The sequence below is a fragment of the Monodelphis domestica genome, chromosome 8 (genome assembly GCF_027887165.1).
Source record: "Monodelphis domestica isolate mMonDom1 chromosome 8, mMonDom1.pri, whole genome shotgun sequence".
NCBI classification, from domain to species: domain Eukaryota; kingdom Metazoa; phylum Chordata; class Mammalia; order Didelphimorphia; family Didelphidae; genus Monodelphis; species Monodelphis domestica.
This window is the reverse complement of record NC_077234.1, coordinates 11232885-11258787: the sequence shown is the minus strand read 5'-3', so window position 1 is coordinate 11258787 and position 25903 is coordinate 11232885. Positions and strand designations below refer to the sequence as shown.

At 52.9% G+C, this 25903-nt stretch overlaps 1 protein-coding gene and 1 long non-coding RNA gene across 5 annotated transcripts in view; one reads left to right on the top strand and one right to left on the bottom strand.

Annotated features, from left to right (window-relative positions):
- The first annotated feature begins 958 nt into the window (after positions 1-958).
- Positions 959-25903, top strand: part of SNED1 (sushi, nidogen and EGF like domains 1) — a 48134-nt gene continuing 23189 nt past the window's right edge. For 2 of the 4 annotated variants that reach the window (XR_008914036.1, XR_008914035.1), the window contains exons 1-11: positions 960-1117; positions 3140-3302; positions 12054-12179; positions 13044-13157; positions 13995-14108; positions 14254-14367; positions 14470-14586; positions 18516-18641; positions 19998-20102; positions 21976-22089; positions 22941-23057. Coding sequence is in view for 1 of the 4 variants with exons in the window: in XM_056807556.1 (XP_056663534.1) it covers positions 1064-1117; positions 3140-3302; positions 12054-12179; positions 13044-13157; positions 13995-14108; positions 14254-14367; positions 14470-14586; positions 18516-18641; positions 19998-20102; positions 21976-22089; positions 22941-23057 (1264 nt within the window). In the remaining 3 variants the exon portion in view is untranslated. Of the gene's footprint in view, positions 1118-3139; positions 3303-12053; positions 12180-13043; positions 13158-13994; positions 14109-14253; positions 14368-14469; positions 14587-18515; positions 18642-19997; positions 20103-21975; positions 22090-22940; positions 23058-25903 lie in introns of all 4 variants that reach the window. The other 2 variants (XR_008914037.1, XM_056807556.1) reach the window with 2 other exon arrangements.
- LOC103099429 (uncharacterized) lies at positions 7786-25180 on the bottom strand. The gene is made up of 3 exons (XR_008914038.1): positions 23898-25180; positions 13970-23838; positions 7786-11280 (listed from the first exon to the last, which is right to left on the bottom strand). It is a non-coding gene; the product is annotated as an uncharacterized LOC103099429 (long non-coding RNA).

The window sequence follows — 25903 nt, the reverse complement described above, 5'->3', positions numbered from 1 at the left end:
CTAGACCAGAAAACCATACATATATCTGGTCTGGAGTTTCCACCATGGCAGCTCACCTCTCCTACTCAACCTGCCCTCCTCTGGTATCTCTTGGTCCAACTCCATTTCCTTCCTGGACTCTTAAAATGGTCCAGGTGAAGAGGACATGTGAGTGGGCAGAAATCTGGTGTTTGTGGTACCCCCCATGACTGACAGAAGCCACAGCAGTGACTGCTAAACCTTTCATTCCCCAATCTGGATTTGAATGCCCTTCCCACTGATCCCCTGTAGGCTAATAGCATATTCCGATTTTACCACCAGTCAAATCATCATTATGGAATTGCAGGGTCTTTTCTCCTCTTGCTTCCTTGTCTTGCCCTAACTCGGTGCCCTCATTTTATCCAGTCACCAGTTTCCACTACCCCCCAACACCCCTGCAGGTCCTTCTATTCCTCTTGCCCCTACTCTTCTCCTTTTCCCCTCCTGGTGTTAGGCCAGCATATTACTAGAGCATCTGATCTCTGGTGCTTCCTACCTGTGTCACATTGGGCATGTAATTTAACCTTTCTAGCCATAAGTTTTCTCATCTGGAAAGGGAATTGGACTCGCCATTGCCTGGCTGTGGGACCTTGAAAAAGTCACTCTGTGGACCTCAGTTTCCTCATCTGGGAAGGGAGGAGTTTGCTCTGGATGACATCCAAGGTCCCTTTTAGCTGTTACTTTCTACTATCTACATTCTACATTTTGTCCCATCTCTAATATTCCATGTTCTTTGTACTAAAGGACATCCTAGCTCTGACATTCAGTTTTCGGGGTTCTAAGGGTCCTCCCAGCACCAGCTTCCTATGTTCTGTGTTCTAAGGTCCTACCTAGTTCTGACACCCCATGCTTTCTGTTCCAAGGATCCTTATGACTTTGGCATTCCATGTTTTATGCTCACAGATGTCCCCACTCCCACCTTTAAAGTTCTGTGGTTCTATGATTCTTTCCTCTATAGGTGAACACTTTCCAGATTGTCCTCATCACAGATGGCAAATTGTCTTTTACCATATTCAACTATGAGTCCATCTCATGGACCACAGGCATGCATGCCAGCAGTGGAGGTGACCTGGCAGGACTAGGAGGCATTGCCGCACAGGTAGGACATTCCTAGAAACTTCTCTGTAGTTTTGTCTTTTTTAATGTTGGGAGTTTGTTTCTCTGTGCAGGGCCAGGTTCTTTTTTTTTTTCTTTAAGGCACTGAACTTTCCTCTCTCCCTCCCTCCCTCCTTGGTGCTGGGAAGTTTGGCTGGGGCGTATTCTTTACATTGGCCCATGCTGCCGAGTTCCTTCCTCATACATCTCATTGCCAGCCTGGCCCTCCCACCCCCACCCCCAGGCTCAGGATTCAAGAGCAGAAAATTCACAGAGAAGAAATTCTCCCTCTTATTTTTGTTCCCTTTGCTCTTTTTTAACGGTGCCCAGAAGGATGCGTGTGTTTGCCACCAGCTGAGCTGTTCCTGGCACTTTGCCCAGGCCATTTCAAGAGTCTCCAGCAAGCAGGAAATCACAGGTGTAAAGGAAGTGGGTGCAAGTGAGATTCCAGACTCCAAACGGGTTGATGGGAATGTTTGTCCAGAGAATACAGACTCTGGACCTGCCTGGATGCCTGCAGAATTAGAAGTGGTTACAGAAGGTTTTATTGGAGGGGTGCCACGGCCAGGGAGCCTCCTCTCTCTCCTTCCCCAAAGTCCAGTCTCACAAGGGACGCTCTAGAGGCAAAAGAGATGAGGGAGGAGATGCAGGAATGTTCCAAAAAGCCATTTATGGCCTGTGTGACTGTGGGCAAATCACTTTCCTCTCCAAGCCTCAGTTTCCACACCTGGAATTATCGATAGGGTTAGACTGGATGGCTGCTGATGTCCTTTCCAGCTCTAGAGCTAGGACACTGTCTATGCCTTTGGATAAATCACTTAATCTCCTTGGGCTTTGGATTCCTTCTCTGTTAAAGGAGGGGACTGGACTAGACAGCCTCTGAGAGTCCTTCCAACTTTAAACCGCTTACCCAGTGATCCCATGAATAACCTCAGACACTAGAACAGAGAGACCATTCACAGCCCAGTTATCAGTCAAGATGAAGAGTTTCAGGTCAACCCCACAGATAGATGATCAGCCTGGAAAATTGGCCTCCACGTGTTTCCATCTGGATCAATCATTACTTGTCATTACTTGACTACAGTCAGACCAAACCACTAGAGCCAACAATTCTGGTTTCCATTTTTCTCCAAGTGGCTGCCTAGGATGGTCATTTCTGGTATAGAGTAAACCTCTGTTCGGCTACCAAGAAGTACTGAGCTTCTACTCCATGTTAGGTCCCTTCCTGGGATGCTGAAATGTGTACCTGGCAAGGAAACTTCCAACTCAAAGCAACAGCCAAATGTCTGGGTAAATGATAAGGGCGAGATTGAGGTTGGCCATAGAATGGCAGCAACGTGGAGCAGAGGGCTCATCACTGAACCACTCCAAGCCTCAGTTTCCTTGTCTGTAAAATGGGGAGAATTATAGCACCTACCTCACAGGGTTGATGTCAGAAGCAAATGAGACCACACACACACACACACTTTTTGCAAACTAAAGCACTATATGATTGCTGGTTATCATTATTTTTAGCATAGAAACTCTCCTGGAAAAGGCAGATTTTCAGCTAGACATTGAAACATGGATGGAATCTGAATGATTGAGAAGAATAGCAAAGGCATTCGGGGCATCTGGACCAACACAAACAGAGATAGAAGAAGGAAAGCAGCAGCCATGCTATCTTGAATAGGGAAACTGAACTTGGTCTTCTAGGCAATGATGATCCCAATGGCCCATTCCTGAGCCAGGCAGAGCCTCTTCCTCTTCCCTTTTTGTCTCTCCCTCCAAGGCCAGAGAGTAGTTGGAACCAAGACCCTGCCTTCATAGGAACCTAGATTTAGAGCTGAAATGACCTTAGAGGTCACCGAATCCAAACTCTTTGTTGTGCAGATAAGGAAAGTTAATTCTGGGCCTCAAGTCCTAGAGTTCAAATGTGGCAGAATTCAAATCTAGGTCTTCCTGTACAGCACTATGCCCATTGGGTCAGGCTGCTGTCCTTACTTTTCTATGTCTGGGGGTCTGACTTACGTTCTCCTCTTCCCAGGCAGGGTTCAATGCTGGTGATGGAAAACGTTACTTCAACATCCCTGGGTCCCGCACCGATGACATCGTCAACGTGGAGATGACGACAAATGTGGGTATCCCCGGGCGATGGGTGTTCAGAATCGATGATGCCCAGGTGCAAGTGGGGGGCTGCAGCAACACAAGTAAGAGGACAGTCGCTAGGCGTCTTCCCTTTGGGGTGGGGTGTGGGAGGAGGGCAGCAAGGTGCCTGGGTTTCCTCTTTTTGTCCCTGTGTTGTTCAGTGCTCACTTTCTCACGCATCTAGAGCTGGGGTCCTGCTGGGGGATGGACGAGAGAAAGACTTTGGAGCTCAGGGAGGAAGGAAGGAGGGAAGAAAGGAACAAAGGAGGGAAGAAAGGAACGAAGGAGGGAAGGAAGGAGGGAGGGAAGGAAGGAAGGATGGAGGGAAGGAAAGAAGGATGGAGGGAAGGAAGGAAGGAAGGAAGGAAGGAAGGAAGGAAGGAAGGAAGGAAGGAAGGAAGGAAGGAAGGAAGGAAGGAAGGAAGGAAGGAAGGAAGGAAGGGAGGGAGGGAGGGAGGGAGGAAGGGAAGGAAGGAGGGAAGAAAGGAACGAAGGAGGGAAGAAAGGAACGAAGGAGGGAAGGAAGGGAGGAAGGAAGGGAGGAAGGAAGGAAGGAAGGAAGGAAGGAAGGAAGGAAGGAAGGAAGGAAGGAAGGAAGGGAGGGAGGGAGGGAGGGAGGGAGGGAGGGAGGGAGGGAGGGAGGGAGGGAGGGAGGGAGGGAGGAAGGAAGGAAGGAAGGAAGGAAGGAAGGAAGGAAGGAAGGAAGGAAGGAAGGAAGGAAGGAAGGAAGGAAGGAAGGAAGGAAGGAAGGAAGGAAGGAAGGAAGGAAGGGAGGGAGGAAGAGGAAGGGAAGAAGAAGGGAGGGAAGGAAGGAACGAAGGAAGGAAGGAAGGAAGGAACGAAGGAAGGAAGGAAGGAAGGAAGGAAGGAAGGAAGGAAGGAAGGAAGAATGGAGGGAAGGAAGGAAGGAAGAATGGAGGGAGGGAGGGAGGGAGGAAGGGAGGGAGGGAGGGAGGAAGGGAGGGAGGGAGGAAGGAAGGAAGGAAGAATGGAGGGAAGAAAGAATGGAGGGAAGGAAGGAAGGAAGGAGGGAGGGAGGGAGGGAGGGAGGGAAGGAAGGAAGGAAGGGAGGAAGGGAGGAAGGAAAGGAGGGAAGGAAGGAAGGAGGGAAGGAAGGAAGGAAGGAAGGGAGGAAGGGAGGGAGGAAAGGAGGGAGGGAAGGAAGGAGGGAAGGAAGGAAGGAAGGAGGGAGGGAGGGAGGGAGGAAAGGAGGGAGGGAAGGAAGGAAGGAGGGAAGGAAGGAAGGAAGGAAGGAGGGAGGGAGGAAGGAAGGAAGGAAGGAAGGAAGGAAGGAAGGAAGGAAGGAAGGAAGGAAGGAAGGAAGGAAGGAAGGAAGGAAGGGAGGGAGGGAGGGAGGGAGGGAGGGAGGGAGGGAGGGAGGAAGGGAGGAAGGGAGGAAGGAAGGAAGGAAGGAAGGAAGGAAGGAAGGAAGGAAGGAAGGAAGGAAGGAAGGAAGGAAGGAAGGAAGGAAGGAAGGAAGGAAGGAAGGAAGGAAAGAGAGAGAGAGAAAAAAGAAAAGGTTTGCCTGCCATTTGAGACTACATCAAGAGAAGGGTTAAGTTGAGGGAAGAAAAGACTTTGTTGAACAGTGTGAGGAAAAGCCATTAGGATGGCCTAATGAATGTCCAGACTCTGAAAAACTAGAATCCCCTCCTGCCCCACCCCAGTGGCTGCCTTCCGGGCTCAGAATTCATCTGGTCCAGCCCAGCCCCAGCACATCCCAAACCGTCCATAAGAAGAACTTCACTGATGAGGAACTGTCTGATGTTCCCTCCCCTTCTCCACCCCAGCCACTATTGGTCCTGGATCTACCTTCTGGGACTAGCATGAGGCTAATTCCTCTCCCAAACAACAGTCCTTCAGATATTGGGAGTCTGTAACTTTGTCCTCTCAGAACCTTTTCCTGGGGGATTGGGGGTGATGGAAGGGGGATGTTGGGGGCAGGGTTGGCTGCAATGCAATTCCCAGAATCATGGGCCTGGAGACATCCCAGGGTGTCTCTCTCTTCCCTGAAAAGGGACCCAGGACTTAGTGACGCTCTCTCTCCCCTTCGGGAGAGCTTAGCCTCTCCAGTGACTGGCAGAGGAGGGACAAATCATGAAAGCCCTCTCCCCTTCAAGCCCTCAAGGAAAAGTCTTAAACATGGCAAGGCCTAGGAGAAGAGAGTGCTAAGAAAAGAAAGGAGACAATGACGTGACACGGATGGGATTCATGGCAGCTAAGGGATGCTTTCAAAGTCCCTTGTCTTCTGGAGAAGATGGACAGACATTCTGCCCTCCCCAGGAGAGAGCCCCAAGTCATTAAGAATAAAACCCAATGACAAGGAGGTGATCGGGGACAAACTGAGGCTGTAGTCGACACTCTTCTAGATGAAAGAGTGAATAAGTGATGGCTAATGACTCTCTAAGGTCTGTCCTGGGTGGCTGAGTCAAGGACACCTTTGTGGCTTTGAACCTTGGAAGGCCCCTGGCCAGAGGGCTCCCCCTAGACAGAGCAGCAGGAGAGAGAAACAGTCATGGAACCCAAACCTCAGGGCTTCTCTAGATTGATTTATTTGGCCTTAATTAGCTCTTTAATTTGATTTGTCAGAAAATGGCCTCCCCAGATGCAATCACTGAGATTAGGTCTTGTTTATACAACAGTCAAGGAAAAAAAGAGAGCTGGAGCAGGGCCCAGGCCACAAGAGGGGTGGGTGAAGGAAAGAGGGTGGGAGGGGGCCAGGGGCATTCAGCCAGGAGAAGACAATGGGGGGGTGGAGAAAGGGATGGCTGTCTTTGAGTACCAAGGTAGGAGCTTTGGAGAGAAGTTACAGAGGCCCTAAACAAGAGTTCTTCCAGGGCAGAATGGGAAAAAGGAAAGCTCCTGCCTCAGTTCTCCGGGAGTCAAGCACAACAAGTCTAGCCCCCCTTCCATGGGAGCATGTGGGTTCCAGCAGGGGCTGGATGGCTTTGTCCGGATGATGGCGATGCCTGGACCCCTGCACACATCATCTTTGCCTGCCATTTTCCAAATCTCACTGCAGCCTCTCTCCCAGGTCCATTTCAGGGTGCTTGCAAACCTAGGCTGCTGGGGAGGGGGGACAGTACTGAAGAGGAGGCATGGAAACCCCTGATCTCTGGATGTGCGGAGGCCGAAGGCCTCGGCATCTGTTAGGAGGAGAAGTGAGCATGCCATGACGAACAGGGAGGCAGGCATCTCTTGGGGATGAAGATGGTAGGAGAGCGGAGATGTGGAAGCACAAGCTTGTAAAGGAGTCCGACAAGAGCTGCCTGGGACAAGAAGGCCCACTTAGACAAGGAAGACATGGAAGGTGGAAAGCGAAGGTGTGAGAGTGGCTTCTTCAGTGATGGCCACACTCTTGGTTTACGGCACGTCGCTCCTACCATGTGCAATATGTGTAAAAGCAATGAAAGATCTGAGCTGTCGGATGACTCCCTGCTCACCTCAGCTGGGGGCTGGCTTCTGAACCCAAGGGGGAAGCAGCTTGAAGTCATCTCCCCCTGCCCCGGGATCCCTGGGATCACTGCCATTGGCCCTCAGAACTGGGAGGGTCTCACAGGCCTCTCAGTGCACCCCAACAGGAAGCCCCTCTAAGCCATCCCCTGCTGCAAGACCTGCTCAGGCGCCATTCCAATTTGGCCAGCTCTTGTCACGGGGAAGTTTTCCCCATTAACCTTCCATACAAGTCCTTCTCACGCTCAGGGAAAGCTGCGGTTTTACCTGCCCTCCCCAACAAGCCTCCTCTTGGCCAGCCTGCACACCCCCAGTTTCCTGACAGAATCCTGGTATGACACGGGTGCTGGGCCCCTCACCCTCTTGGCTTCCTTCCCCTGGAAACTCTCCAGTGTGTCGATTCTTTCTCGAAAAGAAATGAGGGGCCCAGAAGTGAAGGGAACACCCTCCCCGTGAGTGGACCTTCGCCCTTATTCTAGACACTCTCCTTTGTCAGCACAGTCCAGGGTGGCAGGACCTGCTTTGTCTCCCATCACATGCCTTTGGCTTGAATGGGAGTAAATTAGGCCCTTCAACCTCCCCCTTCCCCCCTTTTTTAAACCCTTCACTTCCTTCTTGGAATCAATACTGTGTGTGGTTCTAAGGCAGAAGCGTGGTCAGGGCTAGGCAATGGGGGTCAAGTGACTTGCCCAGGGTCACCCAGCTTGGACATGTCTAATACCAGATTCGAACCCAGGACCTCCATATCTCTAGACCTGGCTCTCCATCCACTGAGCCACCCAGCTGCCCCCCCAACTCCCTTTTTGTTTAAATCAGTCAACTCTAGACTAGCTACAACTCCCCTATCAGAGAGATGTGTGACTGAATTTATGAAGCTCCATTAACAATCATTTAATTAAACTCAGGGACTGACCCGTCCTCCCCGATCCAGGCCATCCACAAGTTCAGAAATCATGCAGGCCGGCTTTTTCCCAAACACGGAGGAGTAGATCCCCGGGGCACCGCGCCAGAGGCCTCCCCTGTTCAGCACCAGCCCATGGAGCCCTGCACTTTGGTCTAGTCATTCAACATGCTTAGGTGCCCCCCCCCCCCCCCCCCCGCACTTCGGTCCGTCGGGTGCCCGAGGAAAGCGAGGCTGAAATGCAGGTGTTCCTTCCTGGAGCATCCGTTCCATCTGCAGTCCAAGAACCCAGCAAAACAATGGAAAGGAGAGCCAGGCCCATGTGCCCCCCTCACCGCTCTAGCATGGGCCCCCACGGATGGTGGGGGGTAAACAGACGGGAACAAGGCATCTTTGTGAGCCCACATCCCTTCCTCAGCACACCGTCCGCTTCATAGAATCATGCCCCGATGGAAGTCGGGCTACAGCTCTGTCTTCTTCATATCTGGGCACCAGGTGACTCTGCCCATCCCCGAGAGGAGCTCGGCTGCAGCACCTGCCAGGTGACCCAGGACCCACATCACAGAGCAGGCCCAAGTGCTCTCTTCCCCTGGAACTCTGATTATTCATGATCATGACGGCAGCCAGGACGCCTTTGACTGGATCATTTGGCCTTGGCCAAAGCCATTGTTACGGACAAGAAACTGAGGCTCTGGGCTCAGGTGTCCTGGCACTTTCCAGGACGTCCCCTAGCTGTGCCGCGGACAACCCTTTTTCCTGTCTGTCTCAGTGGGAGCAGAAAAAAGAAGAGTCCTTCCTTCTCTCTCTCTCGGTTCTCCAGGGGCACCCCAAGCTGTGCTTCTGCCCCTTCTCTGATCTTGGCCGAGCTTTCCACAGCGCTTTAAAAGCCTTTGATGTTCGCTTCAGCATTTCCTGCCAAGTTCGGGTCATTGAGAGGGTAACCATTCCTGGCACGAGACGGTGCCCCGCTTTTCTATCCGTTCACAGCTGCTTGTCCTTGCTGACATTCTCAGTCCTTGTAGTGTCTGTTAGCTGACCTGATCATGGAGCTCCTGTGAGTTCTGCCCCCTCACCAGGATTTCACAGGAACTCTATTCTGAAGGCTTCCTCGCCACCGGTCCTCCCCATTCTTCCTCCAAATCCTAGGACACCCGCCCTCCCCTTTTATCAGTTACCTCCTGGACTTTTTACTCGGCTCCTTTGCCTCTTTGCCCAGCCTCTTCTCAGAAACAACAACTTGGTTTGGGGATGGTGGATAAAACTTTTCTGGGCAGCAGCAGCCTTTCCTGCCTGGCTCTGGTGCCTCTTCCATCTTGTACTGATCTGCCCTTAGCAGATGACCACCAAAGTCCTTCTCAGCTGTCATCTGCTGGAAATCTTGATAGAATCTCATTTCGGGGCTGCATGAATTCGAATTTAGAGGGTTCCAATCTCCTAGAGTCCGGGGTAAATGTCACCCATCTCTGACCAAGTCTCTCACTCTTGACAAAAGTAGGTGGCCCTGGCATAGATGCAAAGACAAATGTGCCGCCCAGGCCAGTCATTCGGTCCGTGGAGGACCTGGAGTGTCCATCAGTCCTATCATGACACGCCCTGAGGAGCTGTCTTCATGGGTTGTCCCTAAAGTTAGGGTTGGGATGTGTAATAAAATAGATAATCTGCTGGAGCTAATTGTAATAAAGGAGATAATCTGTGAAGGAACTATTTCTTGTTGTAATAACTGGAATACACTTTGGCTGACTAGAGAGGTACTAGGGTAACCTCAGGATGCCTATTTGTTATGAGATAGAAGTATTTTTTTGGCTTTGCTTTATTAATTCTTGCTGTTTTGCAAGATCACTGTCTTCCAGTTGCTTAATTCTGGTCTTTAGGGACTGGTTTTGCTTTTCAGCTTGGTCTGCCCTTCTGTTAGAGGCTTCCAGCTCTTTCTCCAATTGTGAGGTCTTGTTTGTCAGGCTGCTGACCTCTTTCTGGGTTTTTCCCCATTTTTCTTGCCATAAGGTTTCCATCTTTTGGATAAGCTCCAATTTGAGTTCTTCCAGAGCTTGTGGATCATTTCCATTTTGTGGGGCATGTTTTGATTTTGTTTGAATTTCATCCTCTTTCTCTTCTTTTCCTTGGGTATTCCCGCCATAAAAGTTTTAAATAGTCACTTTTTTCCCTTTCTTCTTGGAGGCTTGATTTGGGGCCATGAGAGCCATCCCTTTGGTGTTTTTTTTCCCCTTTTCTTTTTGGTCCGAGGTCTGGGTGATATGGGCGGGTTTTCTGTGGATTTAGGTTGCCTCAGACTAGTTCTTCCCAGCCTCCGCGGTTTGTTAGCTCGCCCGCCCCTGTGCTCTGTGGTCTCTTCTCACCGGTGCACAGGAATCTCCTGTAAAACCGCTCTGAGGGGTGGATCTCTGGTATTCCCTGTCAGTTTCCAGGGAGCCTGGCGTGTCCCCCTCTCCCCCCACTACAGCGAGGGGTGATGCTTCAGCCTTAGGCAGTTTTTATAGATTCTTGAGACTCCACACTGTTCGCAGTTTGCAGGGGCCCCGCGGTCTGCGTGCTCTGCAGTGCGCAGGGTTCTCCCATGAAACTGCCCTGAGAGGTCATTCCCTAGCAGTCTTTAGATCCCAAGGACCCTGGTGTGCCCCCCCCCCCCAGACAGAGACGTTCCTCACTCACTCACTGTCCTGGTGAGCACTCTGATCCCCTACTCTGGTTCCCTGGGGGAGGAGGGGGAAGGGCAGCTCAGTTCATGTTTTTGTACAAGCTTTTCCTCCTTTTTATAGTGTGGCAATGTTCAAACCCCATGTACCTTCATTTCTGTGGGGTACTGTAGAGTCCCTCTGTTCTTCCAAAGATGATTTTTATGCTCTTTTGAGGTAGTCTATTTCGTTTGGTGCCGGGGAGAGGAAGTGATTTGCGTCTAGATTGCAACCATGTTTACCCAGAAGTCCCGAGATAGAAGTATTTCTGAGAGATAGATGGAGAGATGCTGCTAGAGGGGTTGCTCTGGGCTGCCTATTGATCCCTAATGGCTAATAAATCAAACTATTTCCTACCCTCCACCTTTCACCTTCCAGTCTTCCACTCAAAGCCCTCCTGCCACCCTTTCCCCTCCCCCGGTCTTAGTCAGTTACCTTTCTATATAACTCAAAGATGAACTGTGAGATTTAGAGAAGACACTCTTGTTCTCTTTCTCCAGTAAGGAGGTTTATTGGGAAAGATAGGACAGGATGGAAATTGAAGGTGAGTGGGATAGGGGTGTCCCTAGTCTACAAGGAGAATTAGGAGGGTGTGGGAAATGTCAGTCCAGCCACAGCTGTGACTGGGACAATCAGAGAGTTTGGAGGACAAGTATCTTTCTTCTTTTCTTCTTTCTTTAGTCAGATAATCTCTGCTTGAGTAATTCAAGTCCAGACTCTGTCAAAAGCCACAAAGGGTCTCTCTCTGCCCAAGTCAGGAAAAGCCAGTCTCTCTTGGTCAGTCTCCCCCAAAGAGAGAATCAGTTCCAGCTCCAACTGCCTCCTCCTGGGAACATTCTGTTTGGAGTCTTCCCCTTAATTGACAGATCAGATCTTTCACCTTGGTCTGCATGCCTGGCTTGTCCTGCAAATCCTCTCTTTTTTCATGCCTCTTCCACAGATGATGCTCAAGACATAGCAGGCCCATTCACTGATCTCAGATGAGCCAGGCCCTTCCTAGGACAAATAGGATAATATTTCCTCCTATCATAAAACCCAGAAGAATACCAGAAAGTTTCCTTATTTTATTCATTGACTGACTTTTCATTTCTTCATCCCCCTCCCCTGTGCCTAGGATGGTGCTTCATTATTTTTAAATAAGGGAGATAATGTTTGTAAAGTCTTTGCAAACCTTAAAGCACTAAATAAGGGTGAGCTAATATTTATTATGAGAGGCAGTCAGCCAGCATTCATACAGTGCCCACTTTGGGTCAGACACAGTCCTAAGCTCTAGGATACCCTGGTGGGCACTGCCCATGGGGAATACAAGGAGGGATGCTTTTTTTCAAACCCTCACCTTCCATTGGTTCTAAGGCAGAAGAGCAGTAAGGATTAGGCAATGGGGGTTAAGTGACTTGCCCAGGGTCACATAGCTAGGAAGAATCTGAGAGCAGATTTGAACCCAGGACCTCCCACCTCCAGGCCTGGCTCTCTATCCACTGAGTCACCTGGCTGCTCCCAGGAAGATACTTCCAAAGATCATTTTTAGGAGGGCTCAAGCCCCACTATGCCAGGCATTGGCCACAGTGCTTTGGGCAGGTCGTTTGACATCTAAGACCGTCGACGAGATGTCAGTCCCGTTTCTGGCCCTGTTATTTCAATGAATAATGAAGGAATGAGTGAAGCCAAGAACAGAGGGGAAACTTGTCCAAGTCTGAAAATGTCGATTGTTTACTCTTCAAAGAACACGATTCTTGGAGTGAAAAAGTTCTCCTGTTTTGTGCTGGCAGCTTCCGTGTGTCTGAACCTCCGACCTTGTCTGAACGGAGGGAAATGCATCGACGACTGCATTACCGGAAACCCCTCCTACACGTGCTCCTGCCTCGCAGGCTTCACTGGGAAAAAGTGCCACGTGGGTGAGTGTGGGCGGAGCCCGAGAGGACGGCAGCCTCTTCCGGGGCCCTCAGAGCTCGGCCCTGACACTGCTCCGACTCTTCCCCGAGCTGGCTCCGTTTTCTGCCCCCAATTCTCTGGGCCTCATTCAGGATGCTCCTGGGGGGGGGGGGGGGTCCCGGCTCAGAGGAACAAGGCAGGCCAGGCCTGAGCTAGCCTTTAGTGACGGAGCCCCTCCTTCTCGGACAGCCAGGTCCAAGCTTTGCTCTCCTCCCTCCACACGGACCTGCTTTGGGCGTGACTGAGGGAGGCCCGAGCCTCGCAGAGCGGGTTCTACAGGCTCACATGTAGGCCCCGGCGGGGACAGTTAAACATCCCTCGTCCTCGGCTTTGCTGTTTGAGAGCCTCACGGTCCGTCTTACAATGAGTACTCTAAGGCCGAAGGCAGGGAAGGGCTGGGCCACGGAGGTCACATTTGAACCCAGGACTTCCTGTCTCCACGCTGAGCCCCCCTCCCCCCAAGCGCTCCTATTTCTATGCCAGGGCTCTTTGAGTTGTCGCGCTGGGGGACAACAGTCAGTCAGTCAACTACCGTTCACTGAGGAAGCTCCGTGCTGGGGGGGGGGGGCTGCTGAATGAGGGCACCCACGACACGGAAGCTTTCAAGCTTGCCTCAAACCCTGATAGGTGCCAGGTTTACGTTCTCCGCGGGAGCTCGGCGGGCTTCCCTGGACCCGCTTCGGGTGCGCGCGCTGCCCTGCCCCTCCCCATTCACTGGCCAGCGGGCCTTCAGTGCCCTTTAAGCCCCTCCAGTGGCCAGGCTCGGGCTGGCACGGAAGGGGGGAGGGGAGCGCTCTGAAGGCGGGGCTTCCCATCCTGTGTTTCAGACGTGAACGAGTGCGCCTCGGAGCCCTGCCAGAACGGAGGGACCTGCACGCACGGCATCAACAGCTTCGCGTGTCAGTGCGCCCCCGGCTTCAAAGGGCCCACCTGCGGCGCAGGTAAGCAGCTTCCGCCAGCAGGGCGGCACCCGGGCCTCTCCCCCTCCCGCACCCCCCTCCCCCTCCTGGCTCTGTGCCCCCACCCTCCCTGCTCCCCGCCAGCCATTCACCCCGGCTTTGCCCACCCCCTGCCCTCTTGGCTTGCTTCTACCCCTGCCCGGAAGAGGCGGGCGGCGGAATCCGAGGCCATCCTTCAGCAGGGTGTTTCCTGGGGAGCTTGGAGGGGTTCTGGGGGCCTCTCACCCCCCCTGAAGCCATCAGCCCGAGGGAAGCCTCCCCCGGGGCTCCTGAATCTGAGCCTGGGGACCCGATGGAAGGCGAGCCCAGGGAGCGGCGCCAGGCAGGAGGCTGAGACCTTCCCCAGCAGTCTCCGTCAGCTGGTCTCTGGTCCCTCCCAGAATATCCCCCTCCTTCCCCATGGCGATGGGGCGTAGGCTGGGAGCTCTGGGTTTGAATCCTGCCTCTGCTGTGCCCACTGGGAAGGGCTCCAGAAATGACAGCTCTGGCACTTCCCTCCCGGCTCAGTCCTTGGCTAATCCGGCAGCTACCTCCCCGCCTGCCTCAGGATGTGTGGGAGTTCTCCCAGATTCCTTCTCACTGGAACCCCACAGCAACCTGTAGGGAGGCCCCGTTGTCATCCCCATCTTAGAGGAGAAAACTGAGGCAGATCAAGATGAATGGATGTGCGGGGTGTCACAGAGTTAATAAGGATCTGGGGCAGAATTTGAACTCCCGTCTTCCTGGCTCCAAGCCTCCCCCTCTCCTGACATGCCCACCCCAGGCTCCCCCAGAAATCCGTGGGTGCCACTCACCTCCTGTGTTTGTCTCCTTGTCCAGCGGAATCCCCGTGTGATGCCAAGGACTGCCAGAACGGTGGGGAGTGCCAGGCTGCAAACAGCACTGCGGTGTGTGTGTGCCAATCCGGGTACACGGGAGACAACTGCGAGACGGGTAAGACGCCCGAGGGCTGGATTCGGATCCTGCCTCTGATGCTTGCTGTCCCTGAGCCTCAGTTTCCTCCTCTGAAAAGTGGGTGCAATTGCGCCTGCCTTGCTGGCCTCCCAAATATCAGCTCATCTGCCATTCCTCCCCGCAGATATAAACGAATGTGACTCGGACCCGTGCTTGAACGGCGGGAAATGTGTTGACCTGGTGGCTAACTACAGCTGCCTGTGTTCGGAGCCCTTCGCAGGCCCTCGCTGTGAGTTAGGTAAGGGCTCTCTGACCGCTCATCCCTCCGTGCGGGCGCTCCCCTCCCCCTCTGCCCTGGCTCGCTGGCTCAGCCGCCTTCTCTTCCTTCTCTCGGCCCCAGATCCTTCGGCCTGCGAAGACCGGAGCTGCAGGGACCGGCAGACGTGCAACTACATCCGCCCGGGGCGCTACATCTGCACGTGCTCCCCGGGTTACTATGGGAACAACTGTCAGTACGGTAAGCCTCCGCAGCCTGGGGCGGGCCAGCTCCAAGACGAGGCAAAGCATGTGACTGCGTGGGGGCGGAGACCGGAAGGCCGAGAACCAGCTTCCTGCCCACTGCGCAGGCTTCCCTGACCCCAGGGAAGGGAGGAGGCATGCGGGCCGGCCAAATGTTGGAGGCATTTCCTTCACGTTCCAGCGGACCGAAGCCAGCCCGCCCGCCCTCCCCGAAGTCCAGAGCCAAGCTGGCTTTCGGGCTCTCGTGACACTGGACCGGGTGCCCATTCCCGCAGGGTGTGGCGGAGAGCCTCAAAGGACGCCCCGGGGCCACGACTGGGCATTGGGCGGGATGAGGTGGCCAGGAGGAGGGCGGGGCACATAGCTACACTCGGTGTCCACAAATAATCCGCCCAAGACCAGAGCCCAGGATGATTTACCCAGGGTCACGTGGCCAGGAAATGTCTGGGGCTGGACTCGGTGTGACTATCCCCAGGAGAGTTTTCTGTAAAGGAGTGAAGGATCCTAGTGGATCCCAAGATCCAAATGAGTGGCTGAAAAAGGTGCCTGGAGAGGCGCAGCAGCAGGAATGAGGGAAATGCACATCTCTAGGGCACTCAGAATGGTGGGTCCAGTTCTAGAAAGGGGCCTGGAATTAGAGAATTGAATGGGGCGGGTCCTCCCCAGGCGGGAGCAGCCTTTCCCTGGCCTGAGGCCACTGAGCTGGCAGAAGCCGCCCCGGGGGGCCCTCAGAGCTTGGTGAGGTCATCCACTGCCCCCAGGCCCCCCACCCCCAGGCATCCAATCTGCCTCAGGTTTGGGATGACTGTGGAAGAGGCCGGTGGAGAGGGTGAGCAGGTGCCCTCCAAGCAGACACCCGGGGCTGGGAGAGGGAGCTCCAAGCTGCATCTGGAAGGGACTTGGGCGTCCTCTAATCCCCATACATCCCCCCACTTAGCAGATGAGCAAACCAGGACCAGAGCGGCCAGCATTTAGAGGGCACTTGAAGGGTTATAAAGGGGCATAGATAGATGGGGACACACACATGGAGGTAATTTGATGGTCACCACAAGCCCCAGAGGTTTTCTTCATTCGTATTACCCCCATTTTATAGACGAGGAGACTGAGGCTGAGAGACCTCAGTCCTACACATCCGGATAAGGTTCCTTCCACTGATCCTTGGCCTAGCTGCTGCCCCTCCTCACTTCAGCCTTTGTGGCTTCCTCCCAGACTTGACTGGGATCTTAGCCTCTGCAGAAGGCCTTCCTTGGCTCCCCAGTGCCAGTGACCTCTCCTGGCATCAGTGTGATCTTTCCGTACCTCTACTAGAAGGTCGGCTCCTTGAGAGCAGAGCCCAGGTCAGGGCCTGGCATCAAGGGCTCATTCTCTGAGCATTAACTGTCCAATCAATCAGCATCCCCTCTGAGTATCTGCATTCCACAAGTGGGAACAACAAAGTGGCTCTGCCATGGGAAATGGCCCAGCATTTCTGCTCAGAGATCTTGCCTGGGGGGGAGTCTCTGGGAAGCCAATGGGCAGCATCCTCCACTGTATCTCTGGAGACTCGTCCCATTGAGGAGAGAAGAGAGGTGTCTGGGATGTGGCAAGGCATCCCTGGTTCTGTGGATGGTGGCGTTCATTGAAGAGAGATAAAGGGCAGAGACGGCTCCGGCTGGACAGACTTCCCTCCCTCTTCTGCTGCTGATGCATCCCTGGCAGGTCCACATGCCTCATGCTGAGAACCATCACTGATCTGGGAGAAGCTAACCTACTTTGAGTAGGCACCCTTTCCTCTGTCTAGGGTCTGAAGGCTCTCCAGAGCTTCTGGGGCCAGCGGGGGAGGGGGGAGCCTCTCCAGACCTGAGCCAAATAGGTCCTCTGACATCAAGCCTTTAGGATTCCCCCACACACACCCCCAATGATACAACAAGGCATCCCAAGACATCAGCAAGAGTTGGTCAGCGCCCAGGCTTCTGGAGCCCCCTGCAGGCTGCCAAGACATAGGAAGCACCAGATGAGGAAACTGAAATGCTGAAAGCTGAAGGAAGGCTGGTCTGTGGTCCTCAAGGAAGAAGGCAGCCTTGAACCCAAGCCTCCTGGGAACTCTCCATGGTGACCCACTGCCTCTTCATCTTTCCATCTTCACTGGCCCTCCTATCCCATCACCAAGTGGCCCAAGGACTCCCTTTTATCAGATGGGGAAGACAACAGAAGGAGCTTTGTGCCGTTCATCCAGTAAGGCAAAGTCGAAGCTAGAACAAGGCTTATTTGCTCTTTCACAAGCATTTCAGAACCTGACTCACATGTTCTTGATCACTGGCAGCCTGGGGAAGCCCTGGGACCCCTCTCAGAATCACTCTTCTCAGCAATGTTCAATGGAGATAGGAATCCGTGAGAACAAAGATGCCATTTTTCCCATCCAGCTTCACAGATTCGATCCCCAGCATCTAAGCAAAGAAGCCCTGATGAGGGGACTATCACCTTCCTGAAGGGTTTGGAGGCAGCCAGCCCCACACTGGAGGAAATCTCCCCCGCTGCTCTGGGTCCCTTGGAACAAGACTCAGGGAATGACTGGGACATCTGTCTAGGATAATGCTAGCAAACGAGTCACTGGACCAGAAAAGATCACAGCCTCTACATCAGAAATTGGAAGAAGGCACCAAGGCATCTGGTCAAGTACCCTCATTTTACAGACGGAGAAACAGAGACCTGGGGGAGCTGAGGGACTCACCAAAGTTTGCTTGGGCAGTGAGTCTCAAATTCTAAAACGAGCTTTTCCCACAGCCTTCACCTAATCTTCTTTGGTGACAAATAGCCCAAGAAGAATAAGAAAGAACAGAGGACAAACACTGGTGCTCATAGCCAGCTCCTGACTAAGCAGTGAGAGCCTGATGACCACAGGCTTTGTCTGCCTGGCTGGGCAGGCGGCTGTAGCTCAGAGCCTATAAGATCATGGAAGGGCCAAGCCTGGACTATGCCCTTGGCTTAAAATGCTGCAAGGCTCCTCATTGTGCCAGGGATGGGCAATAGACAGGACACAGTCAGCCAATTGGGTGGGTGCCAGATAAACGGGAGCAGAGGGAGCCTCTGCAAAGTACAGCCAGTGCGGGTACCTGCCCTGGACATTGGCACCATTTATAAACAACTGCAGAATTAAACATGGCACAACTTCTGCTTTTCCTTGCTCCTTTCAAGTTCACTTTCCCAACCTACTAAAAGGTGGATGGCTTTGGGAACAGGTAGGTGGCTCAACAGATTGAGAGCCAGATCCAGAGATGGGGATATCCTGGGTTCAAATCTAGCCTCAGACACTTAACTGTGGGACCCTGGGCAAGTCACAACCCCTATTTCCTCAACCCTTACAACTCTTCTGCCTTGGAACTGATATACAGTATTGACTCTACGGTGAAAGGTAAGGAAGGGGTTTTTTTCCAGTCAAATGAGCCTCCTGGGCTCCCAACTGAGAAGATGCTCCCTCATCCCCTCTGCCTCTTAGAACCTTTGGCCCCTTTCAAAGCACAGTCCAGTGGCCAGGAGGCCTTGACTGGACCTGTGCAGTGGCCAGCACTCAAAAGGACATTGTGTATTTACTTCTCTGTTAACTTGGATCCCCCTCCGGAGAATGGAAGCTCTTGGAGGGAGACACTGTCTCTAGCCCAGGGCCTTGAACAGAGTAAGTGATTAATAAGTGTTTACAGAATTAAACTCTAGCTGAGTCCTAAATCTTTGATTTCAAATGAAGCTGAAGCTGAAATCAGCACAGATGAGGTATCTTCAAGGCCTCTGCTGAGCACCTCAGGGTACAGGGAGAAGCCTCAAAGGTGGTCCCCAGCTTTCATGGACCATGCAGTCTGTTGGGGAGACAAAATAGACATCCATGAAAAGCAAATGAATGATGGAGGCCCAGCCTGTCCTCCTGTGATTCACTTCTGTGATGTCTTCTTGTAGGAGGCCCCAGAACCCCAAGTGCCTGTCTTTCCAACCCCTGCCAGAACGAGGGCACCTGCCTGGAGACGGACCAGGGCTACATCTGCGAGTGTCCCGATGGGTTCACAGGCTTTAACTGTGCAGAAAGTAAGTGGGGTACATGCTCCAGCAGGGTGCAGTGTGGTAGTCAGAGCAACGCTGGCAAGAGAAAAGTCCAGTTGGCCATTGAGAACCAGCCAGGGTCATTCTCCATCTGAGGGAGCACCCCCACTACTGGGCTGCCACCCCAAGGCTCGCTGCTTCCACAGCCCCCTTCCCAGTTCTTCAGTAGAGCCCGTGGGCCATGGGCAGGGGTTTGGGCATGTGTGGGGAAGCGTCCTGAGTGTGAATGACCATGTATGAGAGAAGACAGTGGGAGAGAAGGAAGGAATCAATCCGCTCGTCATCTCTTCCCCCTTCTCTCCCCTCTCATCCAAACACAAATGAGGGGAAGGCAGCCAAGTCCTTCAGAAAGGATCTGGGGGCCCCAGGGTGGCAGGCAGCAGTCATTGTCTGGGGCTCAAAAAAAAAAAAGGACCGTGGCTTTCCTTGCACTCTGATGCTGTCTATGGAGCTAAAGAGCATTTAAAACCAAGAGCCCTGGCTTCTGGGCTATCAAACCATGGAACGAGGGCAAGCAGGAGAGGCCAAGGGGGCCTCCCAGCAGTAAAGGCCATCATTCTGGAGAGTCTGTGTGCTATGGGTCCCTGGTGTGTCCATGTCTCTGGGAGAAGTTTCATGAATTAATCTGGACTCTGAACTGCTTGAGGCCTCAGTCAGAACTCATGCCAAAGGGCTTGGCAACAATTGTGCCCCGACAGCTGCCCCCAACACCACCTTGTGAGCCCTTCGCTGTTCTCCTGGACATGCCTGGGCCAGAGGGCCTTGGATCTTGGCATTGTGGGTTCTTCCTTTTGGAATTTCTGTAGACGCCTTTCATTTTCCACATGGCCCAGGATCTTCCCCCACAAGTCCCTTGCAGAAAGCTAGCCCATGTAACAAATAACAATGTTAGAGAAAAAGAGGACAATTCAGCAAAACTGATCACTCCCTCAAACAATTCTGAAACTCTAAGCAACATTGCATGGCCCCACATCTCCTAACTCTGCAAAGGCCTGGAGGCAGGGGTTTTCTACTTCCTTATCTTTGGGGCCATGCTGGGGTTTTGGCTGTATCTCTTCCTCTGGATTCTTGGGGGGGGGGTGTTTCCACATCCCCATTTAGAGTTGTGCTGTATACTATTTTTTTCAGTTCTGAACCTGTTCCCTGAAGTCTCCTCAGGCTTCTCAGTATTCACCCCATTGGTTGCTGGTTCTTACTTGTACCCAGATTCCATCATATTCCTCTGTCATCTCCCCCAAGCAATGGCAGCTACTTGTTTCCAGGTCTCTGCCACAAATACACTGGTGTCTCTGAGTCCTTTTGTCTTATCAAGGTGGGTCTTTGCTTCTCACATGGTTGCAGAGCTCCCTGAAGACTGTGAGTGCCGGAATGGGGGGAGATGCCTGGATGGAAACTTCACCATATGCCACTGCCCCCCTGGATACTTTGGTCTCCTCTGTGAATTTGGTAAGGACCATTGCTCTTCTTTTACTTCCCTAAACAACAAAGCCCCATGCCCCCATCCAAATCCAAATCAACAGCACTCCTGAACCTTCAGCACTGTGACAATTAAAGTAGTGTTAGGCATAAACTGTTACAGATAAAAGAGTTGGTTTAAATTGTGACTGTGTAAATGTGGTTTCAAAATAAAAAATATAGTGGTCACCAGGGAAAAATTCCCAAATATGAAATATACCCAAGTCAGCTGGGTTTTTATGGAGATTTTAATTAATACAAATGAAGGAACTAAAGAAAGGGAGAGAAACAGAGTAAGAGGGAATAGTAGGAAAAGGGCTAGACCAGCTTAGGCCAGCCTTAAGACTTAAGAGAGAGATCAGTCAGTCTTTTATCAACTCACCACAAGATTTGTCCAAGTAAGACTCTAGTGTTCAGAGAGACCCACCAGTTCAGCTTCGGCAAGCTCAACTAAGTTCAGCCATGGAGCCCTTTCCTCTTTGGCAAGCTCTCTCCTCTTCAGAGAGAGTTCTCTGAGAGCTCCCTGCTCTCACCCTCTGACCTCCTTTTAAAGAGAATTTTCTCCTATGTCACCTCCCCTAAGTTCTCACATCTACCAATCACAGTAGACGTTTTCTAAAGGACAGACCATTCTTAATTCACATTTGAGTAGACTAAATTTTTGAGTAATTCACACCTGAGTAGACTAAAACCTCACACCTCTTTTGTTTGGTTTGTCCCTTGCAAGTTTACTTTGCCTGACCTTCATAGGGACTTAGCACCTTTCTAAAAATAGACTTAGCTTAAGGCTTTTGCCTCACTAAGTATGGGTTAAGTACTTTTCATTGTTCAGTAAAGAGTTTACAACTTTATCTTCCCCTAAGGCATGCTTAAGTATGGGTGAAGTAGAGTTCCCACATTCCTGATCAAGTACCTTCATTGTTTAAAATGGGGAGTGGTCTTAACCAAGTGTTCTGAAGTAGGGTCTGAGAATTTTTAAGATTCACAGCACATCCCCAACATCTGCTGGCCCTGCTGACACTGCAGCTGCCTGGTGCACCGCCACCTTGGCATCTTTCCTGTTACCCAATGGGCGGCTGCCTTCCTTTCAGCAGTGCATCTCCAGCATGATTTAGGAGCAGTTGCTTAGTCAGTCATCTTCACCGAAAAGCTCCTCCACTTAGTTCAAGCTTATGTTGATTCAATCAAAAGGTAGACAAAGCAGAGTTAATACTGTCTTCACAATCTAGTGAGATACTTGTTAGTGTTAACCGAAGTTTTAACTCCAACTAGGCAAATAGAATAAAGGATTCCCTTTTCACAAGTGTAAACTCAGAATAGACAAAGAGAACCAAGAATTTCCTTTCACAATCCTCCCTGTGATTCTTTGGGAGACTAGTCTTCCCAATGAATCATTTTACATAACTATCTTGTATCTCTAAAGATCTTCTAGCTAAAGGTGCCTACAATATTAATTAGTTAGAGATAAGAGGGAAATGAGAGAGAGAGAGAGAGAGAGAGAGAGAGAGAGAGAGAGAGAGAGAGAGAGAGAGAGAGAGAGAGAGAGCAGACCAATGTTTGCTAGGTGCATTGACAATAAGCCAGTTAGTGGGGCAGTCTCCTGTGGCATACAAATTTACATTCAAAATACTTGTGTTCAACCCCCAAAGTTCAACCAGTTATACTCCAAAGTTCATGCTGAATCTTCTGGTGCTGTGGAGGTTTTCTTCATGCATCTTTATGGTGCCTTCTTCAAACAATGCATCCTCTAGATTGAGTTATCGAGCTCTCTTCCCTGAAATGTTTCTTTCTCAAAAGATTTTTTTTTAGTTTTATGGCAATTATACAATGGCTGAGGGGTGTGATTTATTCCTCGTCCCTGCAGAAGTCACAGCCACCCCGTGCAACGTGAACACCCAGTGTCCTGATGGGGGCTACTGCATGGAGTATGGTGGGAGCTATCTCTGCGTGTGCCACACAGACTACAGCACCAACCACTGTGAGTGGGAAGGGGAGGCAGGCTTCGAATTTCAGCCTGCTTTAAGGAAAGGCTTCAAGGAAGGTGGTTCGTGGAGTGGTTTATATAACCAACATAAAGGAAAGGGGCCTGAGCCAGGGATCTGGCCTTAGTGTCAGGGCTAACTAGCTGTGTGACCTTGGCCAAGTCACTCAATCACTCTGAATTCAGTTCCTCTCCTGTAAGACAGGGAGGAAGGAGTCCTAAATGATCACTCTCCAGCGCTATAGCCTCCTGGCCCTGAGTTTTCTCTTTAATAAAATAGGGATAATGATTTCCCTGTCTATTCCAGAAGGTTCTGTGGGGCTCAAACAGGATGCTGAAAAGGAGAGGACTTTGAAAATACGTGAAAACATTATGCAAATGGAATTTATTTATTTATCGTGATTATGAATTATGATGATGAAAAGAGGGCTTAACTTGAAGTCACAGGAATGAGTTTGAATCCCAGCTCTGCTCCCTATGTGATCTTAGACAAGTTACTTGAGCTCTCTTGGCCTCAGTTTACCCACCCATAAAATGAGAAAATTGGACTCAATCACCTTGATGGTCCCTTACATCTCTAGGGCTAGGATCTGATAAAGCCATTTCTAAATGGAGGAAAGGGAATGGATGTGGGTACAAAGCTATGCAGGAAGGGCAGAAGGGTTTGTGAATTCTGGGCACCCTAGAATCAAAATGGAGTGATGGCACCCTGACAGGATCTTGATTCTCAACACCCATAGGAGATGAAAGGCCCTGAGTCAGGGAGCCAATCCCCCACTGCTTGCCACCCTCTTAGGGAGGCTGGAGAGGGAAGCCCAATCGACCAGCTGGTGTTTCTGCCTCCCCAGCTCTGCCCTCTCCCTGTGACTCTGATCCCTGCCTCAATGGGGGCTCCTGCGATGCCCACGATGACTCCTACACGTGTGAGTGCCTTCGAGGCTTCCATGGCAAGCACTGTGAGAAAGGTAAGCTGCCCCCTTGCCCTGTCACAAGGCAGGGCTTGGCAAAGCGAGCAGCTAAAGGGCAGGGCTTGGACCTCTGTGGGATCACCGGAGTGATGACTACCTACGTGACCTGGGCCAAGTCATCTCACTGCCCTAGGTCTCAATTTCTACATCTATAAACAAAGAGGTTGGACTTGATGGCCTCTGAGGGCCTCCAGCTTGAGGAACCTCTGGTCCTAGGCCACTGAGCCTCCTGAGGCCTCCATGGCCTCCGACTCCAAGAAGCTCTGGTCCTAGGCCTCTGAGCCTCCTGAGACCTCAGGCTGGCCTCGGGCTCTAAGAACCTCTGGTCCTAGGCCACTGAGCCTCCTGAGACCTCCATGGCCTCCTGCTCCAAGAAGCTCTGGTCCTAGGCCTCTGAGCCTCCTGAGGCCTCCATGGCCTCTGGCTCCAAGAAGCTCTGGTCCTAGGCCACTGAGCCTCCTGAGGCCTCCATGGCCTCCGACTCCAAGAAGCTCTGGTCCTAGGCCTCTGAGCCTCCTGAGACCTCAGGCTGGCCTCGGGCTCTAAGAACCTCTGGTCCTAGGCCACTGAGCCTCCTGAGACCTCCATGGCCTCCTGCTCCAAGAAGCTCTGGTCCTAGGCCTCTGAGCCTCCTGAGGCCTCCATGGCCTCTGGCTCCAAGAAGCTCTGGTCCTAGGCCTCTGAGCCTCCTGAGGCCTCCATGGCCTCTGGCTCCAAGAAGCTCTGGTCCTAGGCCTCTGAGCCTCCTGAGGCCTCCATGGCCTCTGGCTCCAAGAAGCTCTGGTCCTAGGCCTCTGAGCCTCCTGAGACCTCAGGCTGGCCTCGGGCTCTAAGAACCTCTGGTCCTAGGCCACTGAGCCTCCTGAGACCTCCATGGCCTCCTGCTCCAAGAAGCTCTGGTCCTAGGCCTCTGAGCCTCCTGAGGCCTCCATGGCCTCTGGCTCCAAGAAGCTCTGGTCCTAGGCCACTGAGCCTCCTGAGGCCTCCATGGCCTCTGGCTCCAAGAAGCTCTGGTCCTAGGCCTCTGAGCCTCCTGAGACCTCAGGCTGGCCTCGGGCTCTAAGAACCTCTGGTCCTAGGCCACTGAGCCTCCTGAGACCTCCATGGCCTCCTGCTCCAAGAAGCTCTGGTCCTAGGCCTCTGAGCCTCCTGAGGCCTCCATGGCCTCTGGCTCCAAGAAGCTCTGGTCCTAGGCCACTGAGCCTCCTGAGGCCTCCATGGCCTCTGGCTCCAAGAAGCTCTGGTCCTAGGCCTCTGAGCCTCCTGAGACCTCCATGGCCTCCTGCTCCAAGAAGCTCTGGTCCTAGGCCTCTGAGCCTCCTGAGACCTCAGGCTGGCCTCGGGCTCTAAGAACCTCTGGTCCTAGGCCACTGAGCCTCCTGAGGCCTCCATGGCCTCCGACTCCAAGAACCTCTGGTCCTAGGCCGCTGAGCCTCCTGAGGCCTCCATGGCCTCCTGCTCCAAGAAGCTCTGGTCCTAGGCCTCTGAGCCTCCTGAGGCCTCCATGGCCTCCTGCTCCAAGAAGCTCTGGTCCTAGGCCTCTGAGCCTCCTGAGACCTCAGGCTGGCCTCGGGCTCTAAGAACCTCTGGTCCTAGGCCACTGAGCCTCCTGAGACCTCCATGGCCTCCTGCTCCAAGAAGCTCTGGTCCTAGGCCTCTGAGCCTCCTGAGGCCTCCATGGCCTCTGGCTCCAAGAAGCTCTGGTCCTAGGCCACTGAGCCTCCTGAGGCCTCCATGGCCTCTGGCTCCAAGAAGCTCTGGTCCTAGGCCTCTGAGCCTCCTGAGACCTCCATGGCCTCCTGCTCCAAGAAGCTCTGGTCCTAGGCCTCTGAGCCTCCTGAGACCTCAGGCTGGCCTCGGGCTCTAAGAACCTCTGGTCCTAGGCCACTGAGCCTCCTGAGGCCTCCATGGCCTCCGACTCCAAGAACCTCTGGTCCTAGGCCGCTGAGCCTCCTGAGGCCTCCATGGCCTCCTGCTCCAAGAAGCTCTGGTCCTAGGCCTCTGAGCCTCCTGAGGCCTCCATGGCCTCCTGCTCCAAGAAGCTCTGGTCCTAGGCCTCTGAGCCTCCTGAGACCTCAGGCTGGCCTCGGGCTCTAAGAACCTCTGGTCCTAGGCCTCTGAGCCTCCTGAGACCTCCATGGCCTCCTGCTCCAAGAAGCTCTGGTCCTAGGCCTCTGAGCCTCCTGAGGCCTCCATGGCCTCTGGCTCCAAGAAGCTCTGGTCCTAGGCCACTGAGCCTCCTGAGGCCTCCATGGCCTCTGGCTCCAAGAAGCTCTGGTCCTAGGCCACTGAGCCTCCTGAGGCCTCCATGGCCTCTGGCTCCAAGAAGCTCTGGTCCTAGGCCTCTGAGCCTCCTGAGACCTCCATGGCCTCCTGCTCCAAGAAGCTCTGGTCCTAGGCCTCTGAGCCTCCTGAGACCTCCATGGCCTCCTGCTCCAAGAAGCTCTGGTCCTAGGCCACTGAGCCTCCTGAGACCTCAGGCTGGCCTCCGGCTCCAAGAAGCTCTGGTCCTAGGCCGCTGAGCCTCCTGAGACCTCAGGCTGGCCTCCGGCTCCAAGAAGCTCTGGTCCTAGGCCTCTGAGCCTCCTGAGACCTCAGGCTGGCCTCCTGCTCCAAGAAGCTCTGGTCCTAGGCCTCTGAGCCTCCTGAGACCTCAGGCTGGCCTCCTGCTCCAAGAAGCTCTGGTCCTAGGCCTCCATGGCCTCCAGCTCTAGGTCCACGGTCTCCAGTCTCCTGCTCACAGGCCATGAGGAGGACCAGGTGATAGCAGGTATCACCCTTATGTGAATGTTGGCTGCCATTCGGATGAGCCAGCCCTAAAGGGACAGTCCTGAGGGTCATCG